The 15,873-nt window shown below is 43.0% G+C and overlaps 2 protein-coding genes across 6 annotated transcripts; one reads left to right on the top strand and one right to left on the bottom strand.

Annotated features, from left to right (window-relative positions):
- Positions 1-11,026, top strand: LOC114598959 (transmembrane protein 205-like). Of its 5 annotated transcripts, none has more exons than XM_028733391.2 (5): positions 1-204; positions 1,249-1,315; positions 2,610-2,791; positions 3,283-3,446; positions 3,946-11,026. In XM_028733391.2, exons 3-5 carry the CDS (start codon positions 2,692-2,694, stop codon positions 4,243-4,245), a joined length of 564 nt encoding a protein of 187 aa, XP_028589224.1. In that variant the 5' UTR covers positions 1-204; positions 1,249-1,315; positions 2,610-2,691; the 3' UTR covers positions 4,246-11,026. The 5 variants fall into 5 exon arrangements, with proteins under 5 accessions (XP_028589224.1, XP_028589222.1, XP_077784841.1 ...); XM_028733389.2 differs by having other exon boundaries at positions 63-273; XM_028733387.2 differs by lacking the exon at positions 1-204 and adding an exon at positions 647-815.
- TTC4 (tetratricopeptide repeat domain 4) lies at positions 4,944-15,588 on the bottom strand. Its single transcript, XM_028733376.2, has 10 exons — positions 15,420-15,588; positions 13,758-13,875; positions 12,947-13,102; positions 10,902-10,979; positions 9,630-9,754; positions 9,445-9,531; positions 9,129-9,343; positions 8,413-8,494; positions 7,441-7,523; positions 4,944-6,498 (listed from the first exon to the last, which is right to left on the bottom strand). Exons 1-10 carry the CDS (start codon positions 15,525-15,527, stop codon positions 6,396-6,398), a joined length of 1,155 nt encoding a protein of 384 aa, XP_028589209.2. The 5' UTR covers positions 15,528-15,588; the 3' UTR covers positions 4,944-6,395.
- Positions 15,589-15,873: the final 285 nt, after the last annotated feature.

The raw sequence follows: 15,873 nt of genomic DNA, 5'->3' as shown, positions 1-15,873 counted from the left end.
GGTCATCTGTCCTCGGGTTTTATGGTGTCGAGAGCTTCCACCTCAGCAAAGGAGCAGCTGTAAAAGCCTCAGTGATGATGGGGGCTCAGGAAAAATAAACTAGGGCAAAGGCGACGTCTCTCCAGAGGCCGAGACTCCCACCCACCGCTGGCCCCGCCTCGGAGTGGGAAAAGGAGAACTGGGTAGATCCGTCGGAAGAACGAGGTGGGCAACCCCTAACTCAGAAGGGAGTCGGGTAAGGGAGGTTCGCCTCCACCCAGTCGGGCTAAGGAGGTAGGTGGGGGACCAGGAGGATCTGGGGTGATCTTTGCAAGCTCCGCGCCGACCAGTCCTTGGCTGAGCAGCCTAGTAGTGTGGCCTGGCCAAAAGACCCCGCCTGAGCAACTGCCTGCCACGAGGGGGCCGCTCCCCTCTCGGATTGTCACCCGTTTTGCCCACGATTGCTGGGGTACGGGCTGAAGTTTCCTCCAGTCGTAGGTAGAAGAGCACTTGCAAAAGAGAAAAGCCCCCCTGTGCAAACTTGCACATCGCGACACGCCCCCCCTCCACTTGCGTTTCTGGCTCCTTTTTAGCACTAGCACGAGGATTTCCCTATCGCCCAGTCCAGTCTGTCTCTGCATTCCTGCCGCAAGGGGGACTTTCCTTCCCAGTTCCGGGATGTACTGTAGTTCCGTCTGTTTGCACAGCGAAATGCTTTCTATGCAATTATCTGGCCGCGCTTGGGGACCGTTTGATGTGAGATGTGTGGATCCGCTGCTTTTGAGTGTTGTGCTTGGTTCTTGATCGTATCCTTTCCGACCCTACTTATTTTGATGGTAAAGATGCCATTCTTGTTTTGGGATCTGATCCGGCAGCTTTGCTAGTGCAGTGTTTGTGTTTCTGAGATTCTAGCCTTGGGCGGCGGGGAGTCTGAGTGACACACTGAAAAACGCACCAGTGCAACATTATTCATCGGTGGTAAGGAAAGTTTTGTTTTGAAGTTAATATTTCAACTTGCTAGTCGCTGAAAACCCGTTTGAAATGTCTTTGGCCACCCACTCGGCTGAAGCACCTGCTATTCTTTCAGACTGAAGGTACCGTGACAGTACCGCTATACTAAGGGGAATCAAAGAGTGCAATTTATAATCGTGGGATTCCTTTATGCAGAGTTCTCGCTCATGTACTCCCAATTGCAATTTATCTGAGACTCCCTTGGGGAATACGTTATTTGTCTTTTACTAGCCTCCAAGTTTCCCTTTTGTGTTGCAGGTTGAAGGGATGAGGAAGACAAGTGTCAGCTTATGTGTTTCTCTGAAAGTAAACTACCCATCTTGAGGTACTTGGAAGTTTAAGGAGTGGAAAAAACCTGTTACTCTCCTAGTTTGCTTTTCCTATATTATATGCAGTATTTTGTTCAAATCAGGATGTGTGTTACCCTGCTGAAAATATTTTACTGCTTGGAATAAGGAGCATGTTGCTGCAATCCATAGCAATTTAAGAGTCACTTCCCATGAAGCCTCTCAAAGCAGTTTCACAATGCAATAAAAACCATGTAAAACCATTTAAAATAAATTCAGGTATGGACTCTTTTGTTATAGCAAGTGGCTTTGGTGAGCAACTATTAGTTGGGATCTACATTTGTAGTTGATTCTCCACCTGAGGGTCTGTAACAGCAAGTGTATTTTTGGTAGGTGATTGGAGGGTGACCGGGTGGGATGGCTGCGGGACCTGCTATAGACAATTACTGAGTAATTATTTTCATTCCTGCTTGTGGGTTTCTAGATACTAATGATGTAGGAGTTTGAGTTTCTGCTAGCCCACACCATTCTAATGGCTTTGGCCCATACCAAAATTTACATTATGCCCTTTGCTTCTACTTTGTTAGAGCACTCTGGACATTTAAAGAATTTCTCCATAATAATTGATGTGCCCCTCACATGGCAACCACCACACATGGAACATTTCCTCTAGCAGGGTTTCCCAAACTTGGGTCTCCAGCTGTTGTCGGACTACAACATAAATTTGTGACAAGTGGCCCTAATTTTTGGTAGGCTGGAATAATTGCTTTGAGCTAAATCCAGACCTACTTTACCCAGCCTAAGCATTGACTGGGGTCAGAATTTACCTGAAGTAACAGAGAAGCTTCCCTCCACTGTAATTTGAAGGCCATGGAATAAATGCTGGGGAAAAATGAATAAATAAGAAGTCTGTGTTCCAAGTCCTTACAAATGCAACCCACATCCCTCTGTAATCACTGGTTAAATGCTCATTGGCATTAATGGTTCCAGATGTTGCCCAAAGCCTTTAAAACCTGCACCTGGCTTTCTGGTGGCATATGGTGTGATGACCTGGCCATCTTTTTATCAGTCTAGTCAAAAGGGGAGGTTATGAGCGCCACTGTTCACAGATGTCTCAGAATAGCTTTCTCTTGGGAGCACTGGCTGAGAATTTTGTTAAGCACTATTAGCTGGTCCATTTAAATTCAACTCCTTCACAGCAGCAGTACAAAACATATACCCCTAAGAAATATGGTGTGAGAGAGAACACATGTGACAATTACACTTTACTTTTGAGGGGACAGGACATTTCTGACTACTTTGAAGCTAAAGTAACTTTCTTTTGCCTCTCAGTGTGTCTGAACAGGTAAAACGAGTGTCTCCCAAGTTGAAGTTTGGCCAAGGGAGTTGCAAGCGACTTTCTTCTTGAAGTACCATGTCCACAGATGCTGATCCCTCGACCTTAGTGAAAGTGCTCCACTTGGTTTTCCTTTCAACTTTCTGGGGAATGCAGATCTGGGTGACTTTTATAGCCAGTAGGTTGGGACCGTTCCACAGCCCCACTCTTTGCACAGAGATGCTTAAAGGCCAAATTAATCAGAGTTAATTTATTTAGGGAGGGATTCGACATTTGGAGAAATGGGAGTGCTCTGGACTGGCATATGCAGTGAATTCAGAAAGGGGAAAAGGGCTACTTTAGCTTGGCAGTAAGATGTAGGCTGGGCAAATAGGGATAACACTGGTTGGCAAGAAGATTTACTGGTACTTTCTGGATTGGTGAGTCTATATTCCTAGACACCAAGCAGCTGAATGATGATGATGTGAAGGTAAAACCCCAAGTGTGGAAAATCCTAATAAACAATGGAAATAAGCCATTCTGAAGCTAGAAGAGATTATCCAAAACTGTTTACATCTGTTAATTCTGTATCCATTGGCTTTTTAAAAAATAGCTATTCATTATTATTTTTAGCATCTGTATCATTTAAATAACCTTCTTCCTTTGTGTTCGCCCCACTTGTTCTTGCAGGTTTTGTGATGGGCAACAATCTCTCACAACATACATTCGGATTCATTCAGAGTTGCCTCTTCCCTTATTACTTCCACATTGGCTCAGCTTGTGCTTTCATCAACCTGACCATATTTGCCATGTGTCACCCCAGCGAACTTCTCAACGAGGAAGAAACCATGCAGGTAGTGGGCTCCCTCTTTTAAATATCACGTGCATCCGTTAGTCCGCCATTCTGCTTTGTTACATGGCCTCGCTTGTGATGGCATGCCTGCCTTAGGAAGAAGTGGTCGGACCGAGAAGCCACCCACACTTACTAGCAGGGCACTTTTTCTGTTTCCTGTAACTACCACCACGGCTGGTAAGGGGTAGTATTAGTAGGTGGAGGGGCAGAGCAGCAAAGGGGCACAGTTTGGTGACTTGGCACAGGAATGGAACATCTTGCACCAAAATATACCCTATTAATCCTAATTTGAAAATGCAATGGCATGGCCAACCCACAGGGTTATTTTAAGGATGATATGCACTGCTGGGGCCACAGGAACCTGCCTAGGTACCAGCCATGAATCCGAATATTATTCCTGCAAAGTGATTGCAGCTACATGTGATATGAAAACCCCCCACATACTAGCTGATGCTACCCGACAATAAATAGTTCATAGCATAACTATCTTTCCTTTCCAGATTACAGTCTTCTTCATTTGTGTCATAGTTGCTGCTCTAAACGCTCAGTGGTTTGGGCAAGTGACTTCAGATATTATGGCCGAAATGCACCTGATTGAGCAAAGCTATGGCTTGGGAGAGGATGCTGGGTGGTTCCCGCATAAGTCCTTTATGCGGCTGCGTCAACTGGATTCTCATTACAGGGAGCTGACAAGCAGACTAAGCATCTATCATGGTTTCTCTTCCCTCTGCAACCTGTGCTGCATCGCATGCAATGGCTTGAGCCTCTACTATATGGCTGCTCACCTTTCAACATTGTAAGCACATGGGTAAATAACCTGCATGGGCATGATTGTGAAAAGATGGACTGCAAATGGCAGAAGCCATGGCCTGGGTTGCTGCTGTAGAGTGCTCCTCCAAGCAGGATTCACAGGTGCTTGGATCAGCCTGTTCTGCTATAAATTTTCCAGCCATCATTGGATTGGCAGCCCATGCACTAATCAACCTTTCATAGAACACTGGACTCCTTGTTGATCAATGAGACATCTCATTGTAATAGTAATACTTGGTCAGACAATTATGAGACAATATAAATGCCACCAAAATACTTGATGCAAGTAACAGGTTTCTTTTTGAAAATGAAAAATTCGTAAGCAGATGCCTACAGTTGAAAAAGGATTTGTCACTTCATTTGCCCTCTGCTCCCCCTAGTCTTCTAAAGGACCAGATGTTAACCTTTTAAGGTGTCTGCAGCCTTGCTAGTTATGGGTATCAGCTTAAGGGCACCTATGACTTCCTAACTGTGCTTGGTCCAATCTAGGGAAAATCTCTTCTGATATCAAATATATTTGATACCAACTTCTGAAAAGGTAAAATGCTCTTCCCAGCCAAAAGGTGACTGGTTTTTAATTCTACCATGGATTATATTAAAGCATTACGTTCCAAAGAGCAACAGCAGGTGTGGTAAAAAAACAAAATCTAAATGCAGTACAGTAATGAATTTGTTTCCCAGCCGAAAGTACCTTATTGTAAAATGCTCCTGTTCTTTATTTGCTATACAACAGAGGTCTAGTTTCAAAAGTCAAGCAGCAGTTTGGTACCTCCTTTTCCCTGGAGACAAGCACTAGCCAGGGTTGTTCAGGTAGTACTTGCCCTTCTATATAGGTTGAACTCAGGAGTAAGTTGCTGTGCAGCACATCCCTTGCCTTATGCCTTAAGTTGCGTTTACTTCCCACCTCCATGAAAAGTGATGTGAGTTCCAAGTTCAGAAAGCACTTGCATGAGAGCACTTCAAAAACAATTAAGCTGTATACAGAGGGATGCCATAGATAGACTCAGTGTGAAGGCGCATCCTTGAGATATTGTACTCTACAAACAAGTCATTTTATGTGGGTTTTTTTTACTTCTTGTACATTAGCAGCATGGAGAAGGATGCTACTGCGGCCATAACTTTAGCAATTGGGTAGGCGTAAGAAATGTACCTCCAGAAATTAAAACCATAATTTAGAACATATAAAATGTATCCAGCTCCTTTTAAAACCTATTTTGGATAGGTTAATGCGATCTTGTCACAGCAAAAAGCCAGCAAAATTGTAAAGCTCTCAACAATGGCATTCCACATTCCTTTGCTGAAGTGCACAAGACAGTAGTGAATAAATCGCAGCTGTGGTTTAATCTCTGTGCCTATTGAGCAGGCAAATGCTCTGTATGAATCTATTGGAAAAGTAACAACAGGTGGCGGGCATTTAGGGGTCCCCCCCCCACATTCTAACTATTCCTAAAACAGAATTGTTAGCTGTGCTTGCATAGCATTCGATGCAAGTATGCTCCCTGATCCCTAGATACACTTATTTTATGGCACTTAAATCTGTAAAGTTATACTGTGTTGCCCCAAGCTGCAAGTAGAAGCCCCATTGAGATTAACATGGTTTATGGCAAACTGGATACTTCAAGAACTAATCAGATATTTTTTTGGGGGGGGGGAGGTCTGTTTCTCTAAAGCAAAACTCAGTGTATTAAATATCTAGGTGAATAACGTAACAGAAGCCCTACCGGATCAGGTGAAAAAGAGGCCCATATAATCCAGCATGTTGTACTCACAGTGCCCAAGCAGATACGTGCGAGATGCCTGCATGCAGGACCCAAGTGCCACAGCATTCTCCCCACCTGTGATACTCTGCAACTGGTATTCAGAGACATAACTGCCTTTGACAGTGGAGGGTGAGGTTTTCTACTTAACGTATGCCCCATTTTGTTCTCTTCCTTTACTTTTAAGGAAATGTGAACGATGCTTTTTCACCCCAGTTAAATAGAAGTGCAGGTGCCGTTTCTGTGGTTAGGATTAGGAAATCTGCCATCTCAATTGTTGTAGAAGAAGATACATGTGTACAAAATGTTGATCTTTCAGTTTATAAAGGCCGTGTTCCATTATGTGTTGTATTCCACCCCAACCCCCTCAAAAAAATGTTCATTCACTTTAGCCAGTGGACCTTCTTCCCAAAGAAGTAGTTTTTAGAGAAAGGTGCAAGTTTCACCAAAACCAAAAAGGTAGGAGTCCCAGCTTTTATGAAGTACCTGCAAAAACAATTAGAAAGTCAACCTCCAGTCTTGGCTCACAACATTTTAAGATAACCTATATGCTTGTGTTTGTGCATGCATGTTTGCTTACACTACCATCCCGTTTCCCCACCCCATTCCACACTGAAAGGTACTGGAATAACTTGATAGGTTAGATTCTCAGCCTGCTCTACAAATCTGGAAGAAGATAGGACAGAAACATAATATGGGTGGGATTCACCTAACAAGCCCAGTCAGCAGAAGCTCTTATGCCCAGAAATTGGCTCTGGGCAGGGGTCAGGAGAACCTGCAGAATAGCGCACAGTGGAGAGAAAGGTGGGCTTCATTCTGTCTGGCAAGCTGAAATGTTTGCACAGAGGGAATGCTCACCACAGCACGATGCTCAAGTCCATCCCCTGCTTTGACTGTTGGAAAATCTAAAAGGCTAGGTTGGTAAGAAGAGATGTCCCCACTGCGAAGATCCATGGCATTCTAAAAGTTCAGGCAGGCGCAACTGCAGCAAATTACCCTTTCTTTAGAAGCTGGTCACCTAGCCTTTTGCTGCAAGGCAGTCTAAAAATACAGCCACCTTTCAGTGCAATGGTTTTGCATTGTTATTTCCGTAAGTAACTGTCACGTCTAGCTGGTGCCACCAAGAGAAAACTGAGGCAGCCCTGTAGGGAAATGGATGAATAAGCTTCAGCTGAAGCTGATACCTCTAATCTGAAGCGACAACATATGGGCAGTTCTGTTGGCTGTGGATATCTAAGACTACTGTATCCTTAACAGCAGAATCTGCTGACGAACAATTATTTCTCTGTCAGATTACTGTTAGACAAAAAAAAAAACACCTTCTTGTTTTTTTGAAGCAAGTAGATGGATCCTGTTGATTCAACATTACACACGTGTCATTTTGACAATAAAGATGAGTAACATGCAGTCCCCAGCTCAGAATCTCACCTTTGGTGCTGCAGCGCTTGTAGCAATGTGGTTTCTGTGTTTATCTGGTATATCTCTCCTTTTTCTTCATCCTCAAAATATAGCTGTGCAATTTAATATGAGAAACAAATCAACCAAATATGTGAACAAGGACAAGCAACATTACCTGTAAGGCTTAGTACGTTATTTATGCAGGTCAGCAGGGCATCCATAATACTAACAACCAACTACTCATGTGATGAAAAACCCTTTCTATTGCTTCAATTTGAGACTGCAATTTATTAGGGCAAGTTCTGGGAGTCCAGAATTGTGGTAGTTTAGGGGTTGTTTTTACCTGATTTAATTTTATTTCTATTTATTGCTTGCCATATACTTCAAGCCTTTGGAAGAGCTAAATAAATGAATTTTTATTCAAGCCTACAAATCTAAGTACTTAATGAAAGTTTAAAAACAATTTTGCAGTTGTTTATGGATAACACAACCCTCTGATTTGAGATTATTCTCTGCCTGTCTGACCTATCTGTGGCTATATCAGGGTTGGGGAGTCTGGCCCTCCAGATGTTTTTGGACTCCAAATCCCATTAACCCCAGCATACCCAATGATCAACGAAGATGGTAATTTTAGACCCAACAGCATTTGAAGAGCCATAAGTTTCCCATTCTTGGCCTGGGATGCAGGTAGAGGCTGACTTAGGCTCTGCCAAACTCCATGATGAAGCTGTTGCTTGGTATACTGTTGTGTGAAGGCAAAGTGTGGTTGCTCTCTCAGTCTTTGCTGGAAGGCTCCTTTTTACTCCCTCTAACCTCAGCCTTCCTGTCCCCCCTCTCTCTCCACCTCTGCTAGAGCCCATTGCTCCCCTCCCACACCTCCTTAGGGTACAAAAGGTCTAGGCTCCAGGCATCCCACATGGGGCTACACTGCTCAGGGTTATATATATTAGAATATCCATTTTAAGAAAGGACAGATAAATGCCAAAAGGCGTTGTATCTTACCTCCAGTTCACTAGGAATATATTTCTTTTCTACATCCCAGGGAGGTAGTTCTTCAAACATGACCATTAAGTGGTCAATAAATCTGAAACACAAGATGCATCATGTTACTCTCCAAGCCATTAAGTTCAGCTTCAGCAACTACTAGAGTTGAATTCGAGTAGATACTGTACACTGACGCCTTTCGAATTCAAAGCAATGTAGCTTCATTAAAGGCTGCTAACCAACGCAGTATTTTTAAAAATTAAATTCTTCAATGCTTTTTTTCAAAATAGGCATGCTCAGGAAGATCATAAATCTATTCCCTTATTTAAGGTTAATCCAAAAATAACTACCTTCTCACTGATCAGAGTCTCTAAAATAGCTCACAAACACCACTTCATATAAACATGCTCTAAGACTCCAAAAGCTTTGGACCACAACTTCCATCATCCCTGTCCACTGCCCATGCTGGCTGGGGCTGTAATGAGTTGTAGCCCAAAACATTTGATGGAAGGCATCAGGCCGGGGAAGACTTGTTCAGACATTACTCTGAGATTAGCAGATGAGGCTGGCAGGCATGCTCCCACTCCTACTCTTCACATTCAGAAGATCTGAATGGTCTTACCAAAGTACTGGAAAACACAGCAAATAAAATGTGTGAATTGAACCCAATGCCTTCTCCCTTCCATATTATGTTCATTTGGATTTATATAAATTCAGCTTTACAAAACAACCACCTCGATTCTTCATGAAAAGAGGAGATGAAGTCAGTTTGCCCATGCTCAGGATACAGGAACAGCACAGGCCAGGTTAGGCTGCCATTCTCATCTAAACAGACTTTGGCACCGATATCATTTTCTGAGCCAAGTCCATCTAAAGACATCTCAGCCAGGTCTGCTGATATCGTTGTGTCTTCCTTAGAGGATGCTAGAGACAATTTGATGTTCCGATCCTACATCAGAAGAGAAAAGAAAAATATATGAGGCAAGTATCCACATCTTTACACATTTAAAATACCCAGGGGCAATTCTTCCCATCAAAAGAAAAAGCTACCTTGATAGCTTTGAGTAAGGCCTCCTTCCGAGACTGTTCCCTCTTCTCCTGCAATTTAGCTTTTCTGAAATCCCTCTCTTCAGTGCGCTGAAAGACAGACAAAGCTACATCGTTACTGTGGGGAGGAGAATGCTGTTCCACTGTAGTCTACTGTATAAACAGGTTTCCTTTTGCCCCCTTCTAACCTTTAGTCTATCAGCTTTAGCTCTTGTTTCCAGAAGTTTCTTTTCTTTTGGATCTATTCTCAATCCCTCCTCGCACCATGTTATGGCTTCAGAGAAGTGTTTAAGTTCCAAATGGCACAGTGCTCCTAGAAAAGCAATACAATGGTACCTCGGGTTACAGACGCTTCAGGTTACAGACTCCGCTAACCCAGAAATAGTACCTCGGGTTAAGAACTTTGCTTCAGGATGAGAACAGAAATCGCGCAGTAGCAGGCCCCATTAGCTTAAGTGGTGCTTCAGGTTAAGAACAGTTTCAGGTTAAGAACGGATCTCCAGAACGAATTAAGTTCTTAACCCGAGGTACCACTGTAGTTTGTTTCACATATGTCCGCAGCAAACACAGATACACTCAACTAATTTTTAAAACATCAGTGTGGCAAACAGGGAGGTACACTTACGCTGGTCAATTTGTTTCCAGACTGAAGGCACTGAAGAGCCATAGAGGCCTCAATTCTGGGCTGACATTTATTTTCTTACATTTATGCCCTACTTTTCTTCCATCATACAACCTAGCATGACCCTACATTTATCATTACTTTTAGAAGTATTTATAACCCACTCTTCACCATTTTCAATCTCAGAGCAGGGAACAACATAACAAATAATAAAAACATGTCCAGTAAATAATAACAAATTTACAGTTCCACTATAAGGCAAACAAAGCTAAACTACAATAAGGGCACCAATTGCAAAGATCTCCCACTCCTTTTCCAAAGTAGCAACACCACCAAAAACATCAACAAAAAAGACAAGGGTGGCAATAAGCCTCAACTCTTGTTTCTTTCTTCTTCCTGGTCCCAACAAAACTCGCAGGGCTCAAAGTTGGTAGGCCTGCTGGGAAGGATGTGGCAGGTGGATTTGCGAGCATCTTCCATCTCCCTCCTTACTAGTGAGCCCAAACAGCATTCAGCATCCTCCCGTGGTTCCCAGATACTAACTAGACCAAGACCTGCTTTGCTTCATTGGAGTGGTGGTCTCATGTGCCTTCAGACCACATGCTGCCCCTAACATACTGCAAATAACTTCGTTCCAAGGTTCCCATGCTTCTTCCTTCTCTTTATCTCAAGTAGACACAACCCTTTTAAGTTGCATTATGTTATTATTTCATGGCACTTTGAAAGTTTACTTTTCAAGAATATTCTATACAAACTTTTATTGCTGTTATACAGTGCCCCCACTTTCTTAATTACATGGAGGCCTCTATTAAAATGCAACTGTTGAACATTCTTTTACCTCTTGTAATTGCCTTGAGGTGATCGGGTTTCAGTTTTCTTGCTGCGATAGCATCATTGAGAGCAGAGCGATAGTTACCTAAACAAAACATACCTCTGTAAAACCTGGGTCATTACATTGGATTTTTAAGAGAGGCTGGCAAATTGCTCCCTAAGAATGAATGAATGAATAAATTTATTACGGTCATAGACCAGAAGAAAAAAAAACAACAAAAACATACAAGGCAACAGTAGTTTACGAGGGAATGATGGTGTCAATTAAAAGTTGTAAAATTATACATAAAAACAATACACATATGCACACACACCCACACACACACACATATATACTCATATATGCACTACAATATATGTATAGACTTAAAAAAGGGGGGGGCTTGTCCAGGGGTCAGATCTTTTACTTTTTTACAGCTAATGCCCTCCGCTTGATCGCGGCCGCAGAAAACTTGGCCACTTTCAGTGTTACTTCTGGGTTTTTATCTCCTAGTAGGATTTTCAGCCACTGAGATTCAGATCGACCTGGAAATTTCTGAACGATAGGGGAGATAAACAGTGACCTGATATCCCCGTAAAGGTCGCAGTGTAACAACACATGTGAAGCCTTTTCCACCTCCTTCAGACCACATGGGCAAACTCGTTCAGCATAGGGTGTGCCCTCGTATCTGCCCTTTAGTAAGGCAGATGGCAGTACATCAAATCTGGTAAGGGTAAACGCCCGCCTATATTTTGCGATTTGTAGATCCAGCAAATATGGGGTTAGATTAAACCCTTTTCCATAATCTTGGATAGCTGGATATTTATCTATCTTGCTCATATGGTCCTGAAGCTCTACATCTCCTATTCGCTGGCTCACCATCATTTTAGCCTTTTCAAAACCTGAGGCTATAAGTTCTTGTGGGGAAAGCCCCAGGCCCTTCAATTTTTCATAAAGCGACAATCTCCATTTAGACTGGAACGGGTCTAGTAGAGTCAATGGAGCCACTCCCACTGGGGAAAATATGAGTTTTAGCCAGAAGTGAATCTTCAGGATCCATATCCTGGCATTAATAGGGAGTTGACCTACCTCCAGCCTAATGGCAGTGTTGGAGACACAGGTAGGTAACCCTAGTAGGGAGCGGTAAAATTTAGTTTGTACAGATTCCAGGGACTTGAGTTTTTGACAATTAAATATCTGGGTGCCATACATCAATTGTGGAAGTATTTTTGCAACAAAGACCTGGGAGGCAGCAGGAACATATTGACCTCCTTTTCTGTAAAAGAATCTTATGATAGCTCTGAAAGATCTTTGCGCATTTACAATGGAATTCTTAATCTGATGGCACCAAGATCCCTTCTCATCAAAAATTATTCCAAGATATCTAAAAGATGTTACTGCTCCCTAAGAAACACTGGGCTACACTGAGGCAAGACATGTGAGGTCTTCAAATATGACATTAATTTATAAGGATAACGAAAAGAGGAGGCATTATAACAGGTAAGATGCAGATTCCAAAAGCTGCCCTTCTTTTTTAAAAAAATGTATTTGATAAATAATAATTTGATTTTGCTGCAAAAACTTCAACACAACCTATTACTTCTTGGTTTTCTTTTCAGAATCTGCATTTGAGGCTATTCATCCCTATTAAAAACCAACAGCACTCAATTCTTTTTTTTTAATCCAGACTAGCTGCTCAAGAGACATCTCTGCTTGCACATACTGAATCTTGGGACCTGGAATACATTGGATCAAATTATGTCTAACAAAATTTAAAGCACTGTAATGTGGATAGTGACAGCCAAACCAGACACAATATTATGCATATTTGAGAGTAAGTCCCAATTAACTCAGTGGTGCCTATTTTCTTTGGGAGCTCCACATACACTGCTAAATTAACATCTAACAAGGATATGGGTCTAAAATTTAGCATCCTCAATACTACTTGTTTGTTTAAAAAAATTCAAAAACAACTTTATGACTGCTGGAACATACAGGAGAAAGTTCTACCTTTGATATTTTTCTGCTATATAGAATTTGAGCTAGGCACAATTTTGAATGCAATACATTACCCAAATAAAACTGGGCTGCAGCTCTGTTTGTATGAAGAACAGTATTCAATTCTAGGTCATTGCACTTCTTTTTCAGTCCTTCTGAATAGGATATCACAGCCTTCTTATAATCCTTTTCCTTGAAATAATCATTGCCCTCATTCTTATAGGTCTGGGCTTGAAAAACACCAATAAAGATAAACATTGCAATGTTAGAAAAGCAATCATAAGCACTCCTTTAAAAGTCAAGTTATCTATAACAGATAAAGTACAGATCTTATGCTTCCCAGAAAACTCAAGCTAATCAGCCTGCTGTGCTATGTTTTTTTTCTTTTACACCAAAGGGGGTCAAGGATATTTCTGCAGCTATTAAAGTTTTTAATGCTACGATAACCTCTCAATTTTTTATGGAGCTGCGCGTGCCGGCCAAGTTAAATTTCTACAAGTTCTATGAGCCCCAATATATATTTTTTGAAATGGGACAGTGCCCTTTCAATATAAACACTTGGTTGTTAACCTTAAAGCTCTGGCTTAATATCTTTATTTTCAAAATGGGAATACAGTAGGGCCGTCAGCTCATTTATCTGTGGACACCTATTGCAGCATTTGGACAACGGTTGTGACAGAGGCTATACTGCACTGTCAGCCTTTCTCCTTCAAATGGGACACAACAGAGCACCTGCCTTGGTAAGACAAAGCTGGGATGTCTCTTTTCAAGACATTGAACTGATTGAGACGAAACAATTATGCCCTTTGATTCCTAGAGAAAGTGTTGCGAGAACAACGTAAATTTCATCAGCTGATACATTTGCAGTATGTAAGTGGAGACTACCTTCAGTTGTTTGGTCCTCATCAAAAATAATAGACTGAAGACAAGCAAGGTCAGGATTCTGCTTAGGATCTATTTCAGCAGGAGCTTTCCTCATGAACATTGGGATCTGGTCAAATTCCTGTCAACAAATGCAGACAGCCCAAGTTACCAAGGATAGAAGAAAAGGGTTCAAAATAGCCACATGTCTTTGGAAATATAGCCTTTATTCGAGATACTTAACAGAAGAACTTGCATTTCCCCCCTCCATACATTGAATTTTGTCCCTGGTTATTTCTAAAGAATTCACTTAATTCATAGTTCTTGGCTTTCTAGGTAAGTAATTTCAGACTTAGCATCTGCCCTTGCTAAACCTTCAAAGCCACCATTTTCCTGTTACAAAAAAACAAAACCAACAGGAATGTAACAGATATAGAGCCTGTAATATCCGACATTGAATTCTATTAAATTTCTCTATCCTTTCAAGCCAATTCTTGTTTACCAAGAAAGACACATTGGCCAGGTTAGCACATAATGCTAAACCATTGTTTATTAAACTACAGTTTATTAAACTATATCATCAATAAACTAGTTAATAATAAACTAGTTTAATAAACAGTATAGAAAAATGTGACTAGAGAATTCATCATCTTATTCAACAACTAGCCCTCCCTCCAGAATTCAACATCTGGCCCTCCCTCCAGATGTTGTTGGATTCCAATGCCCATCAGCCCCAGTCAGCATGGTCAAGGGACAGCAAAGAGGAGAGCACAGTCCAGCAAAGTCTGCAGAGTCACAAGTTCCCAAATTCAGGTTACAATTAAAAAAATTTTTTTTTATACACTGACATGTATTGTGAACTTGCAACCCAATATGCAGGTTTAAAATGCTACCTACTCTAACGTCACAACACACATCCTACCCCTTGGTTAGAAAGCCAACATCCACTGTACAACAAACTGCTCTCTATATCCTGCTCTCTATATCCAGGTGTGGGAGATGACTGGTTTTTAACACTGGAGGCAAGGAATTCTGCACAAGCTCTAGAAGCGCTCTCATCTTTACTGCTGGTTCATATGCCTTGAAGTTGAAAGTAGGCTCCAGAACTGACCTCTGGCTCAAACATAATTTAGTAGAGCTAACCAGCAATGCTTACAACAAATAACCCTGTTAAGATCGGTACCATCAACCCTCGCCCTGCAGTGGTTAGGAGGAAGACTGGGAACTAGTGGTTTGCAGAAGTGTTTGTTTACTTCGTATCTTACCTTTCATCCAAGGAGCTCAAAACAGCGCGCATGATCCAACCCCCTTCCACATGTCATCCCAACAACAGCAGCAACCCTGCGAGGTCGTACAGGCTGAGAGAGGCAGTGACCGGCTCAAAGCCACCCCAGCAAACTTCCCGGGCGAGTGGGAGATTTCGAACTCGGGTCCTATACCGACATTCAAAACTGCAGACCAATTCCCCCCAAAAGCTCACCGGCCGTCGTTGGGTTAGCCATTATCCCTCTGCCTACCTGGCAGGGCTGTTGGAGAGGACGGAAAGGGGGGCGGCAAGAGGCTGGCGAAAAGAGAATAAAACTAAGAGGCTGGAGACTCTCCCCGAACTTGGCATCTCCCCAGGAGCCCGTGTAGCCGAGCGCGGCCATCGGGTCCGCCCTCGTCCCGCCGCCCGGAGAGACGCACCTGCTCCCAGTTCTCGGGGCTGAGGGCGCCCGCGTAGCGCTCGGGGCCGCGGAACCGGTCCAGGAAGGCATCCCAGCCCGCCTCGTGCTCTTCCTCCTCCTCCGCCATCGTTTTGCGCTCCCCTTCCAGTCGCAGCCGGGCTCGCTCGCTCCGCCCTTCCGGAGGCGGCGGCTTCCCGACCCTGCTGAGCCCGAAGCGGGAGGAGCCCGAAGCTGCTTCCCTGGGCCAGCAAGGGGGAGCGCGTCGCTGCAGCGGGGCTTTTGCAAGCTCGCTCTATCTATCTTTGTTTTAAATTATTTCGCTTGTGGGGGCGTCAGTTGTCTGGGGTTGTAGGCGGGAAAAGGCGAGCTGAGGAAAAACCAGTGCCGGATTTACATATAAGCGGGTTAAACCACAGAGCCTAGCACTTGCCGATCAGAAGGTCGGCAGTTCGAATCCCCACGACAGGGTGAGC

Source organism: Podarcis muralis, chromosome 5 (genome assembly GCF_964188315.1).
Source record: "Podarcis muralis chromosome 5, rPodMur119.hap1.1, whole genome shotgun sequence".
NCBI classification, from domain to species: domain Eukaryota; kingdom Metazoa; phylum Chordata; class Lepidosauria; order Squamata; family Lacertidae; genus Podarcis; species Podarcis muralis.
This window is presented reverse-complemented; position numbering and strand designations above follow the sequence as displayed.

Coding starts and splice junctions, on each gene's coding strand:
- LOC114598959 (XM_028733391.2), top strand. CDS start 2,692: ATGTCCACAGATGCTGATCCCTCGACCTTAGTGAAAGTGCTCCACTTG. Junction 2,792..3,282: donor CTGGGTGACTTTTATAGCCA/GTAGGTTGGGAC, acceptor TTGTTCTTGCAG/GTTTTGTGATGGGCAACAAT. Junction 3,447..3,945: donor ACGAGGAAGAAACCATGCAG/GTAGTGGGCTCC, acceptor TTTCCTTTCCAG/ATTACAGTCTTCTTCATTTG.
- TTC4 (XM_028733376.2), bottom strand. CDS start 15,527: ATGGCGGAGGAGGAGGAAGAGCACGAGGCGGGCTGGGATGCCTTCCTG. Junction 9,344..9,444: donor CCTTACTCAAAGCTATCAAG/GTAGCTTTTTCT, acceptor CTTCTGATGTAG/GATCGGAACATCAAATTGTC. Junction 7,524..8,412: donor ATATTCCTAGTGAACTGGAG/GTAAGATACAAC, acceptor TAAATTGCACAG/CTATATTTTGAGGATGAAGA.